The sequence below is a fragment of the Rosa rugosa genome, chromosome 7, assembly GCF_958449725.1.
Source record: "Rosa rugosa chromosome 7, drRosRugo1.1, whole genome shotgun sequence".
Lineage (NCBI taxonomy): Eukaryota > Viridiplantae > Streptophyta > Magnoliopsida > Rosales > Rosaceae > Rosa > Rosa rugosa.
This window is the reverse complement of record NC_084826.1, coordinates 15,806,140-15,819,401: the sequence shown is the minus strand read 5'-3', so window position 1 is coordinate 15,819,401 and position 13,262 is coordinate 15,806,140. Positions and strand designations below refer to the sequence as shown.

Genomic DNA, 13,262 nt, shown 5'->3' with positions numbered 1-13,262 from the left:
TTTTTATCTCCACTAAGAACTCAGATTCAACCTTCGATTTCTTCATATGAAATGATCCACCATGAATGTAGATTATTGTGGTAAAATTTCAGAATTTATGTCCATGTGGTTGGGCCGGAAATGCTGCTGGACCTCTTACAGGTCCAGTTTTCCAGTTTTGCTTCTGCAGAAAATTGGACTGATTATTTGAAGGCCTTCCACTCAAAGCTAGCTCTGGCACTCTTCATAAGAAATGATTCTTAGGCTGTCTAGAATGGATCTGCAGAGTTTCAGCTCATTTCGAGTTCATTTGGTCAGTCTGCCACCCCTCCTTCCTTGTTTAGCTCGGTTTCTCCTAACCGAAATAGGAAAATGTGCTATAGTTGACTTTTCATGCTTCCATAGTAGGCTTTATTTAGCCTCTAAATATATATTTCTAACTTGTCGACAATATATAGCTTGAGCCACTGACATTGGCTCAATTTCTCCAAGACGTGCCTTGTCAAGCCAAAAATGCTCATTTTGGGTCCAAACAAATACTTTGCTATGGACAATTTGACATATTATATAGTCGAAAATGTTCACCTGGTTAGTTATTGACCAAGAAAATAATGCTCAACCACCCTTGGATGTAAATACAATGGCAGAGAGAATTACTATTAAGTTGAGGTGTTTTGTTTTCCATCCTTGGATGTAAATCTAAGGGTTATTGAGCATAAATTCTTTGAACAGCAACTGACCAGGTGAACACCACTATTATATAGTTTGCCACATAATATATTAAATATAAACTCAAATGTATGAATGCATGGAGTAGCCATAAACTATCACCTAAACATAGATAGATGGTCCTGCATAAGGCACTTTTCCTCTAATAAACACATACATTGCTTCTAAAAAACTGCTCAGGCTTGACAAAGCCATCCTCGAGTCTCAGTTTTGATGGTGCTTTGTTCTTTTTGTCTTATCTTAGATTCAAAGGTGCAATTTGGGAGGACCCCATGAATCCCAGGCCCCTAGCTCATTACTAGTGTCCTAATTTATCTTCATTATCTTATCTACCATTACTGAGTCTTGACAAAGCCATCCTCGAGTCTAAAATCCTGCAGCCACCTAGCTTTCAATTTCGGCATCCAAGGCTGCTCCTACTTTGTAAACATGAAGTTGAAATACAGAATGCTTGACTACCTCAATAACAAGGGTGTCTCCAAATGAAATTTGGTTCTCTTTACAAACATTACACCAACCTTCCATATGCAATCGACCCCTTGTCGTTTCGTTGAGTTTAATAGACCATGGCCTCCCTACTACCTATATTTGACTTGGGCATTTTTGCAAACACCTTCTCTGCACTCCAAAGAACCAACAATCTAACCATCTAAGTTTTTGAAACTTTCTTTTCTCTGTTCTGTAAGTATTTCACTAATGATACAGCAACTCATATTAACATAAAGAGGGTCTTCGGAAGGTCTTCTCGTCGACTCAAAAAAATAGTAGAACAATTGGAGGAGTTTGAGTCACCCACACCCACAATCCTACAAAGCCCAATTTCTCAATGCTGCTTTTACAATCTCCAATTGCATAACTTGTGAAGAAAAGTAAAAAAAAAAACAACTGAACAACTCAGTACAGCAACTAAAGTAAACTTACCCAGTTTCAACTTTCAAGTGTGAATGGCTGCAAAAACTCCCACGGTAACGGAATCCTCGCCCCCTTTGACTCCTCCACATGACTCATACCATTTTACCAAAGTCAATCTATAGTAATTTTTTCTATTCTGACTCTCCGGTATTCCAATCAATACCGGAGAGTCAGACTAGAATAAATGAGTATTTAGTATGGTAATTTTTTTTTTTGGATTCAATACTACTTACTCCCTATACTTATAGAGTTTCGTCGTTTCAGTCCCTGACCTTCGAATTTCATCTAAAAAGTCCCTGAACTCTCAATTTCCTCCCATTTCGTCCCTGCCGTCAAGCTCCGTCAAAATTGTCCGTTAAATTGCTAACGTGGCATTCCTCACACGCTGAAATGTCAAAATTGTTTATCCGGGTCGCGTAGGTCTTTGAGGGGGAGGTCGAGAGAGCCGACTAAGGGTTTGGGAGTGTCAGAGGGTTTGGAGTGGAAGATTTCGAGGGTGAGGAAGGAGTCGTGGAGGGAGAAGGAGAGGGGGAGAGTGAAGCGCTCATTCTAGACGGGTCGGGTGGAGCCGGAGTCGTCGGATTTGGTGGCGAGGCGGAGGTCGGGGTCTACCCAGAAGACGGCGTAGGGCTTGAGGTCATTGTTTCCAGTTGACTTTCTCCAGGTGCTTGGCGGAGATGATCGTGAGGTCGAGATCGGGAGGCTTTGGCGGCGGAGGGCTAGAGGAGGCCATGGTAATGGTGGTGGTTGTGGCTCTAACTTGCGCGGGTGACGCGCGTGAAGGGGGGCAGGATAAAGAGAAGGGAAGGAAAAAGAGTGTGGTGTGGCCATTGCTAAAGAGGATGAGGATGAGGAAGAAGAGGACCATGAGGAAGAAAAAGGGTTTCGCCGGAGATCGAGAAAGGAAATGGGCGCGGCGGCGGCAGTGGCAACAGGGTCCTCATCACCGCGGATGCCTGATATGAAGGCAGTGCACCGCCGACGCCGGAGTCCAAGTGTATGGCTTGGGACTATTTCTTCATGGTGGATAACATGCCAGGGCATAGCTTGAGTGAGAATAAAGGTGAAGAGTTTGGTGAAGATGAGAATGTGGAGGATTTGGGTGATGGGGATGAGACCAAGACCCCGGAAGCAGAGGAGATTCAGGTGAAGCTGGAGGAGATTTCAGTGTCTCCAATAACTCTGGCAGATTTTCAGAGGATGGTGATGCCCGGTTTTAACTTTCGCGATCCAGTTGTGAAGTTAAAACAAATTGGGAAAATGTGGAAGTTAAAGTGAATGTTGATGATGTTGTGGAGGTAGGTTCGAAAGAGGAAGAGAAGTGGAGGAGGTTGAGGGAGCAGGAAGTGAAGATGGAGACAGCTAGGTTTGTTTTTGGTAGAAGAAGATAGAGATAAACAGAGGAGGATAAAGAGCTGGAAGAAGAAGACGTAAAAAGAAAAGAAAAAAAACAAGAGAGAGAGAGAGAAGAAAATAAATAAATTTAAAAAAAAGTAAGTGAGGGTAAATTAGACATTTCAACGCTTGAGGAATATGCCACGTCAGCAATTTAACGGACAATTTAGACGGAGCTTTGACGGCAAGGATGAAATAAGAGGAAATTGAGAGTTCAGAAACTTTTTAGGTGAAATTCGAAGGTCATATACAAAAACGATGAAACCCTATAAGTATAGGAAGTAAACAGTAATTAACTTCTTCTTTTTTTAAGTACACATGTCAAATTATAAGTGGATAACATGTTGACCTGTACAACAAGTTTCACCAACTAATTTAATTTGATGTATAACAAACAACAACACACCTTAGACTTGAAAGATTCAAATGCAGTTGAAAACAACTAAGTACATAATTAATTAATTATTAATTAACTGAACACGTATAATCTATTCAATCCTACACCCACAAAAAGAAAAGAAAAATAAAATGAAAAGAGTATTTCCTTGAAAGATAAATCATCTTCTGTCGGTCGAATTTCTAAAATTTCATTTACATTTAGGAAATATGAGGCAAAAGACAGAGAATTGGTTTGAAGCTTGGCTAGCCACACAACACGTATTCCAAAACTATCCTTACTTTATTAAAGTGAATACTCAAAGCACCTCCTGCATGTGCACTGATTGGTCTGCCATACCAGACACGTGGTACGTATGCCCTATATAAGAATCTCTCTGCTAACTATTATCGGATTGTCCCACGCATAGTAATAGTTCTTAACACTCAATCAAGTCATTTAGCAGATGCATCCCCGCTATAATCCATTTTACTATTTTACATCAATCTTCCATTTTTCAACTTTGATACAAATTTTTTTATTTTTAATTGATGAACTCCAGCATGTGTAATAATCTCCACCATAAGGAATCAATTATTTTTCAAGGAAGATATTTAGGGCCCCAATACGACCTTTACTCGTTTCTGGACAATGTTCAGACCAATGATTCACAGCTGCACCACAAAAACTTTAGGACAACACATGTCTGATACTCTACTTCAAGTTGTGCATTCTCTCGATCGGTAGCAAAACATCAAGAGTACCTTGCACATCCATGGGGAACTTCTCCGCCTTCACCATTTGGGAAGCAGGAACAAGTTGAAGGACTAGGACCATAAATTTAACATTCCTTCTGAACACCATTAGCTTCGTATCTAGCTTGTGACCACCTCTCCATCACCCAATTCTTAAGATATTACTGTTGCTTGCCTCCCTTCATGGCCTTAGTTGGAAGTGTCCATTTTCATATCTGGTAGAGTTGTGAGTTGCCCATTTCTTCTTCTTCTTCTTCACACACACACACACACACACACACACACAAAAAAAAAAAAAAAAAAAACGACGTCGTATGAGTGCTCTTTCCATATAAATAAATTTTATATGGCATAGATAGCCAAATCCCGAAGCTGAGAGATCGAGTCCCTCTCTTGTCTCTGCAACGCGGTCACCAGGTACTGTAAGCTCTTCTTTCTTCTGTTCTTTTTCTCTTTTGAATTTCTAGGGTTTCAATTTGGCTCCAATGCTTAGCTACTCTGCAAATTAATATGGTCTACTAATTTGATTTAGGTGAGTTGATTACATGTTTTAGCAGTAACGATTCTGGTGCGTTCGTCCAATTTAAGGGCTCTGTCTCAAGTGGTCAGGCTCATGGCTAGTCCAGGGTTTGAACCCCTTAAGATCTGTGCTTTTTTAGAGCTTCCTGCCTCCTGTACATTTTAGGGTTTGGCAGAGGTTCTAGTACTGAACCTGGGTCTACAAAGCGATTGGGGGATTTTTTTGGGGATGGACTGTTAGTTTTGAGTGATTCTTTGTAATTACAATGTATAAATAGGACCTGTTTGGTAGAGAATGTTTTGTACTCAGGGGCGTGCCCTGTGGACTGTGGGCTATGCATTAAACTTTTGTTCGAGTAAAGCTAGATTAATGAACTATGAGTCTTAATTGTGGGAGTTGGGCATCTGCCCTAATAGTTCTCTTGGTATTCAGAAAGAAATTGGATAGGGTCAGCTTTGTGGGGTAGGAGGAAAAACTTGTAGCATAAGGACTTGGTTCATTTAGTTTACAACCTCGTGGTTTTTATATGCATCTCATTTTCTTGTGTCTTTAATAGATTTTATATCTTACTCTCTTGTTATCGAGAGTTGTGTTCTGATATACTTGCACTTGATGACCGCTCTTTTTCAACTTTGGATGGATTGCAATCTTGGTGTGCGTTATTTGAGTTCCTCACTTTCTTATTTTCTATAAATGGATAGCTATGGAAGAAGTGAAGATTGTGCCATACCTTAGTTATTATTAGGCTGTGCCACGTTCAAATGATGGGTCATTGCATAATGTTATTGCGAATGATGTATCTTAGAAACTTGACTGATGTACTTGCAGTAACTGAGATGGGTTGTTTATTTTTGTGACTTTGAGTAATACATTTATGTTAATTAAGATCAGTTGTCTTATATTTTTTCATAATATTAATACCAAGTTATGAGTTTGTGCTAACTTCTATCAGATGGCTGCAGTATCTAAACTATTAATGAAGAGTCAACTGACATATGTCATAAAAGTAAAAGTAATAACACCCACCTTCATCTAACCACACTGCTCCCTTCAAAACTTTTAAGACAACCCATAACTTCTTTCTCTTCAGTTACATAACTTTTAACGCCCATTGGGACCGCAACCTATAGCCTCTTAGTGATGATAGTAAGTTACAGTATGGTACTATGGTATATTGCAATACAATATGTTAATACAGTTATCTCTCATTAAATAGTACAGTCAGAGCAAGTGTGCCAGGGGCAGAACTAGTTTGGTGATTTGAACATTACAATTGTTTCTTGAAACCATAATGAGAGGAAACTGAAATTACTTAGTGGTTCGCTTTTCATGTTGTGGATACCGCTGCTGCCGGTGGTTTTTTGTTTTAGTGTGTTGCTTTTTGTGTATTTATGTATTTCATTCATTATTAGTAGTAATAAAGTTGTTTTGATGATTATTGTACTGATTTTATCATTTTGATATTATCTGAGACATCCTCTTATCTTGTTGGGACATTTAACTGTTTTGATGTTGATGCCCTTTTGAATTCAGATAATTTACTCATTCTATGTTGCCACTGATGACAGGTAGAAAATGCCTAAGGTAAAGACTAATCGAGTCAACTACCCAGAAGGCTGGGAACTGATCGAGCCTACTCTTCGCGAACTGCAAGCAAAGATGAGAGAAGCTGAGAATGATACTCATGATGGTAAGAGGAAATGTGAAACCTTATGGCCTATTTTCAAAATTGCGCATCAAAAGAGCCGTTACATTTTTGACCTTTACCATCGGAGAAAAGAAATTTCCAAGGAATTGTATGAGTTCTGCCTGGACCAAGGTTATGCAGACCGCAATCTAATTGCTAAGTGGAAGAAGGTTTGTCTCAGAATCTCTCTTTATTTGATACTGTTAGGCTAATTTTACCTTTTGGTTTATTTGTGAATAGAATTGACTCAGAGGCTAATGAATTTGAAAATCAACCTGCCCATTTGTGATTTGAGACTTCAGTAATTAGTGATGAAAGTACTGTAAATGAGCAAGAAAAAATACAGTAAAGGAATAAATTGGAGTCACTATAGCATTCTAGAACTTTAGCCATGCAAGGCAGATACATAGAGGTTGGACGCACCTATAATATGACATGTAGACACCTAAGAAATTTCTGATAAGAGTTGATATAAAAGGTGTTCAACATTGGTTAAACTCATTGTCTGCAGTATTTTGCTACATGCATTGGAAGTGGCAATGTTTGATATTAAGATGCTACAGGAACACCTGTCCTATATATTTTTGGAGGTTGTTATGTTAAATTATTGGGTTACAGTTACTTCAATTTGTACGTTGGAAATGACATGCATATACCTAAAGGTGTTCAACATCGGTTAATCTTTTCTGAAGTTCTCTTGCTACATGCAATGGAAAAGCATGTTTTGATATTATGATGCTAAAGGATTATGTTTGTCATATATTAGGAGGGTGTTATGTAAATTTACTGGATAACAGTAACTTCAATTAGTGAATTGAAAAAATAATAATAATAATAATAATAATAATAATGATAATATCACATCAAACTCATATACTGTGCTATCTACTTGTCCAAGTCTCTTAATTTTGACTCTTAACTTTAACTTTAATGATATCTGGTTTGCTTTTGCAGCCTGGTTATGAACGTCTCTGCTGTTTGAGGTGCATGCAGCCTCGGGATCACAACTTTGCCACCACATGCGTCTGCCGAGTGCCCAAGCATCTGAGAGAGGAGAAGGTTATAGAGTGCGTGCATTGTGGCTGCAGGGGCTGTGCCAGTGGAGATTGATTACTGGTCTCTTATTCAACCTTGAATGCTTTGCGTGGATTATCCTTTGTACCATGTATAGAGACTGTACCCCTTTAACTGACCTTGAACCTTCTCAAGCGGGGACTTATAATAGTATGTCTTCTCTTGCAAGAACAAATTGTTGTGATTTTAACCAACTGCAACTTGAAAGCTAAAAGAAAGCATGCTTTGGTATATGCATTATTTGATTTTGTTTTTCATGGGTTATTGGGTTTGCTCACTGATAATTTTGCTTGAAGATTCACAAAATAGTGGGTCTTTTCTTCTCAGTAATTTTTAAGATTCGCTACTTCCAGTTCACCACTGTGAATGTCTGTTTTCTCGGCTAGAGGACTCTTTGGGCTACCAATAGATTATTGTTCGAGGAAAGCTTTCCTAGTTCATTCTTAGGTGGGAATGGGAAGTGGAAAAGCCTAAAACACAATACACTGGTCAATTAAGCTGTTCCTAGTCCCGCGGAAAGAAAAAGAAAGAAAAAGAGGGAACAAAGGAATAAAGACCCTACATTCTACAAATTGTGTTTGATATACAAAAAGCTCCTAAACCATCAGTGCATAAAAATCTGAATCCTTCTAAAATCAATCTCATTGCTTCATGATCCACGCTTAGGAAGTGGGAGGTGTGACTACTATTTGCAATCATGAGTAAGTCTGATAATAAAAGTGTCTCTACTATTACGCACTATATCAGTGATGGCAAACATGCTGTTAATGATAGAGAAGGATCACTTAAGCCTCTTGGCCAAGTGGGTAGAAGTTGCCTTCTTTCTAGAATTCTAGGTACGTAATGATATTGGCACCCCCTGTTTAGCTTCTGATACCAAAAATCAATTACCTAACTATTCTTATACAATGACGAACTCGAGCATCCTGAGCTAAATAAGAGCGTTAGAATTTCATTTTTTGTTTTGAACACCCAAATATATATCTGTGTGCAGTTACACTTTGGAGAATGAAATATAAGAATACCTGACCCATGTACATGAATTGCAGTATCACATTCTTGATTAAGTGATGGGACTAACACCTAACAACTACGGTATCCCACCTAACAATTACAGTATCCAGATTAGGCATGTCTTTTTCTCAAATTTGATGCCGATGCATACATACTTGCTCGGCCCATTTGTAAAGTAAGATTGTAATAAAATAGATCGAGTAGGAAAGGAGCCAGACTAGTCATAATAAACATTGTGCGCTGGACTCCAATATCTTTCTTAAAACAGAAAACGTTGAGCAGTTGTAGTTGTTGAAATTTAGAGATGGAAAGGAAAAGGAGAGGAGCGAGGCTGGTTTGAGTGAGTAGGAAAGGCTACATATTTCATGCTTTTTAAATACATGTTCTTGTAAAGATCATGCAGGAAAGTAAAGGAAAAGCACTTGTTGCTTGCTAATATTGACCACATAAAAGTACAACTGGATAATATTATCAAGTTTTGCGCCTTGGAATTCTGCTGGATTAATGAAAAAGCAAAACAAACAAAAATGGTAAAAATTAATTGAGAAGAGATTATGTTTTCAATATTGTCAATTGATTTAAAATTGAATGAGTAAATTTCTATGTTATAGTATCATAATGGATATTCTCTTGTATTATATATATACGGAGCGGTTCCAAAGAGGACGTCCGCACTGTTGCTAAAGTGCGGACGTCGACGCAGCAGCCTCGATCAAGCTTCGACGGCGCGGCGCCGCTTGCCGGACAGAGGCTAGAGGCCAGAGGTAGGACGGACCGGTCTGCAGTCGGGTGGAGTCGCCGGCGACGAGGTTACGTTGCAGCTCTGCCTAGAAAGTTGCAGTTGCAGGTCGAGTCGCTGCCCAGAACCTGCAACCTCGACCTCCTCCGACCTCGATCGCTACCCATAACCGTCTGGGATGCCTCCGGCCTCCGGCCTCCGTCCGCCAAGCCCCGAGCAGCCGTTGCCACCTGGAACGCCGCTGCTGCGTCGCTGTCCGCACTTTAGAGAAGTGCGGACGTCCGCTTCAGAACCGGCCTGTATATATATATCTCATGTTACTCAATTTAAGTTAGCTTGAGTACCGGCACAAGTGATTGGGGAGGTATGAGAATGCGAAGTATCTATGGACTTCTCACCTATTTATAGTAATTGACTTTAGGTTAGATGTCTAAATTTTTTCATCTGAGGAAATAAAAACCAGAAACATAAGTCGAACTTAGTAGCATACGTATGTGATTAGGCAGGACATCATACCTACCGGTATGTGAGGGCAACTCCAACCATAAAGTCTCATTTGGGGGTGCCATTCTCATTTTAGCACCTCCTTCTTACACTATTCATATAGCACCAAATTCTCATCTCCAAGTCTCCAACCATGAAGTATTATATGGGGGTGCTATTTTCACTATTCTTGATTAAAATATAATATGGGTACAATGTTTATCAATATTATATCAAAAACATGTTAATTGATTTAATTGAAAATGTGTGGCCCTAAACTATAGTTCATGGTCCTGATTCTGGAAAAGTCACAAATTTGAGACTTGGTTTGAGATCAAGTCCTATATTGACCAACTCCCCCTAAAATGAATTGTTGGAGAGCCCAAATCTCATTTAGGTCTTAAATATGGGATAGCCCTAAATGAAGTTGAAGTCCATGCTGCAGGGCACCAGTGTGGTAAATTCGTTGCTAGCTTAGCTCAAGTACCCTTCCACAGTGCCCACGACATTAATTCAGAATCCCCAAACTAGTGAGTAGTAGTGTGAGTACACATTGTACAGCCGTGTTCCCCTGGTCAGCTGCTGACCAGGGGAACACTACTGACACATTGTATGTGTGGAAACTGGAAAGTGGTCCGAAACAAGGGTCAGAAGAATCTTGCATACTTTTTTTTTTCCCCACTGTAATTGAACTGATGTGAACCATGCGTACGTATGTAATAATCATTAAACACTAAATAGATTATTCCTAGCTAATTAATATCAGATGTAGAGTCGGGTTCTGGATGGCTAGTTCCTAATTGGCTACCAACCTGAACAAATTAAGAAAATAAAAAGATTAGGCCAAGTTGGCCGGATGATCGATATTTAATTTTACTAAAATTATAGTTGGAAAATAGTTGATGGGTGTGAAAAATCGTCTATTAATGATGAATCAAAATTGTAATTAACGTATTTTTATTAGAAATTAATGCAAAATGAGTCGTGAAGTACAAACACGTACTACTAACTAGAAAATGACACCACTGGCTAAAAAGTCAATTAGTAAAACACCATATCTACCTTTCTGTTGCTGTACGTGTTGCATGCATGCCAAAATTAGGGGAATAGCATCATTAACAGCCGATGGCATGGGAGATACTCCTACTAATGTGTGATAGAGTAATAATATAGACATGCATGAATCCAACATTAATAGGTAGGATTCCAGGAAACTTTTGAGTAGTGAAGCATCTTTTTTGACTTTGTCAATGGAAACCCAAAAGTTTTCTAGGCTCAAGATAAACCCCCTTCGGCGCATGTGAAATGCTCCAACTGTGCATTGCAGCACAGTGTCTGAACACTTTGACAGCTTCGGGGTTTGAACCTAGATTGGGAAGCACATCCAACTAGACAAGAACCACTAGACCACTTGCAGTGGTTAGGTAGTGAAGCATCTATATATGCTTATAATGTAAGACAAATTAATGATAGATAATTTCCATTTCAAAACCCACTTAACACATAGTTTATTATGAATAACATTTCCGATACCACTCATACCCAGCTAGCTATAGCACCTCTAATCGATATGGATGCTAATTTAAAGAATACATTATTATTATGTGGAAAGAAGAAAAGCTACGGAAACTCATAAGAAATTGCAGCAGAAGAAGAATACCGGAATCAAATAGCTTTCACAAATTGACAATTGCTACGTACTAAGTTTTAGTTATTTATTTAAGCAAAAACTCCTCGACTACAGGTTTTATTGAACCAACATGCATGTATACCTAATATGTGTTATTTCTTGTTTAATTTATTGGGTAGCTAGATCACTTTGCACTCGATCTTGAACATGACAGCAATTAAATATGGCATATCCGATCAAGGCGGAACGTTGGAAATATTATATATGTTCGGCATGTGAGCTTCTTCTACTTTATCAGTTTATGTCACCCTAAACTTTGTTCTGCCCCATATGTTTTCTCTCTCTCTCTCTCACTCACACACACACACACACACACAATCACCTAATTATTGTTTAAAAAGTAATAAAACTAGTTCCTTCACAATTTTGAATATATGTCTATAACTAATTATGCATGTGTGTGTCATTTGTCTGTAATTATTCAGTACCATCTTTTTCTGAGATTCAAGATCCATTGTTCTTCTATTTCCAACTTTATATATTGTTTCTATTGGTACACGCCCTAAATGTTTTCTTATAGATCCAATTATTGTCTAGACTCTAGAACGTGGGGAGATCTACGTCCATAAATTAATTTTTGATTTGACAGATAGTTGATTTAGCATTTTTACAGATATATATGCACTTCTGAGGCAGATTTATCCTTTTTATTGTTATAGCAATTGAGCTTAACTATTTATATATAGGAGTATGCAAATATAGTTAACAGGATGTACCTATTTTATGCTGCATTCATGAAAGCATAATCTACATGCTTAATAACTGTAGACAGGGGCGGAACCAAGATTTTAAGGTTGGGGGAGGTCCAAATTAAAAGATTTTGTTCAACAACAAATAATTTTTTTCCTTAAAAGAAATAAACTAATAATTGTACCATATAGCATAATTGTCTGATGCAATTAGTTGATTTGATTAAAAAATAATTATTGCATTGTCCATAAAAGAGAAGACATTGAACCTTATTAGACAATACTAACGGAAAAAAAAGGAAACAATTTTGATATTATGATCAGATTACACAAAAGGAGAGAATTAAAGATCAAAATGTATTAATTATGCATGCATGAAATCGTTTCTACAAATGGGGAGGGGGGGGGGGGGGTCCATTAATACATTTGAAGGCAAATAGGCTGTGATTAAGAAAAATTATTAAAGTTAATTAAATTTTTTAGGAAACTGGGGGGGGGGGGGGGGGGGGGGCGAAGCCAATTATATTGAAGGAATAGTTGTTAGGGTGTTAGGTTAGGGCTCCATATAGCTAGCATATGGTTAAATTTCTTAGACTTTTCACAATATCATGCATATGTATATCTCAGTGAAACTCCAAGACCAAGAATCTTAAACAGTATCATTAAAGAATTTCTGTACCTAGGTCACAGTGGTAGATCTCCTCAAAAAAAAAAAAAAAAAAAAAGGTCACAGTGGTAGACTGACTACCAGGTAATCAATTAAGGGTCCCAAAGGCCTAAGAGTTCTTGGAAGGCAAGAAAGTCATCAACAAACAGTATATACCAATGCTTGCTTTTTTTTCTCTCTGAGTATTATATTCCTAAAAAATAAATTTCAATGCCAAAGACTTTTTTTTACTATAATCATCAAGACCCAAAATATTCCAACAAAGAGAAAAAGGGTCCAAAATTTCCTAATTTACTACAAACGAAAATGATTCCAGTAATCTTAATTATGGAGTAGCTCCACCATCCCTTTCTTATCCTACACATGGATGTATTCATACCAGTGATTGGATCCATGAAACAACGACAGAAACCGATCGATGAAAAGCAGAGTACGTCACAGTCGGGTGACTTTGGAACGGATTTTCAAATCTCGGGGGCTGTAAATTATAAGCAAAGCTTAGGGTTTGGCTGATCACCATGAGCACAGCAGTAACTAATAGGCTTAGCGGCGG

General features: G+C 38.4%; 1 protein-coding gene across 1 annotated transcript; it reads left to right on the top strand.

Annotated features, from left to right (window-relative positions):
* Positions 1-4,075: 4,075 nt before the first annotated feature.
* LOC133723508 (protein BUD31 homolog 1) lies at positions 4,076-7,684 on the top strand. The gene is made up of 3 exons (XM_062150354.1): positions 4,076-4,563; positions 6,235-6,523; positions 7,308-7,684. Exons 2-3 carry the CDS (start codon positions 6,242-6,244, stop codon positions 7,461-7,463), a joined length of 438 nt encoding a protein of 145 aa, XP_062006338.1. The 5' UTR covers positions 4,076-4,563; positions 6,235-6,241; the 3' UTR covers positions 7,464-7,684.
* The last annotated feature ends 5,578 nt before the right edge of the window (positions 7,685-13,262 follow it).

Coding starts and splice junctions, on each gene's coding strand:
- LOC133723508 (XM_062150354.1), top strand. CDS start 6,242: ATGCCTAAGGTAAAGACTAATCGAGTCAACTACCCAGAAGGCTGGGAA. Junction 6,524..7,307: donor TAATTGCTAAGTGGAAGAAG/GTTTGTCTCAGA, acceptor TTGCTTTTGCAG/CCTGGTTATGAACGTCTCTG.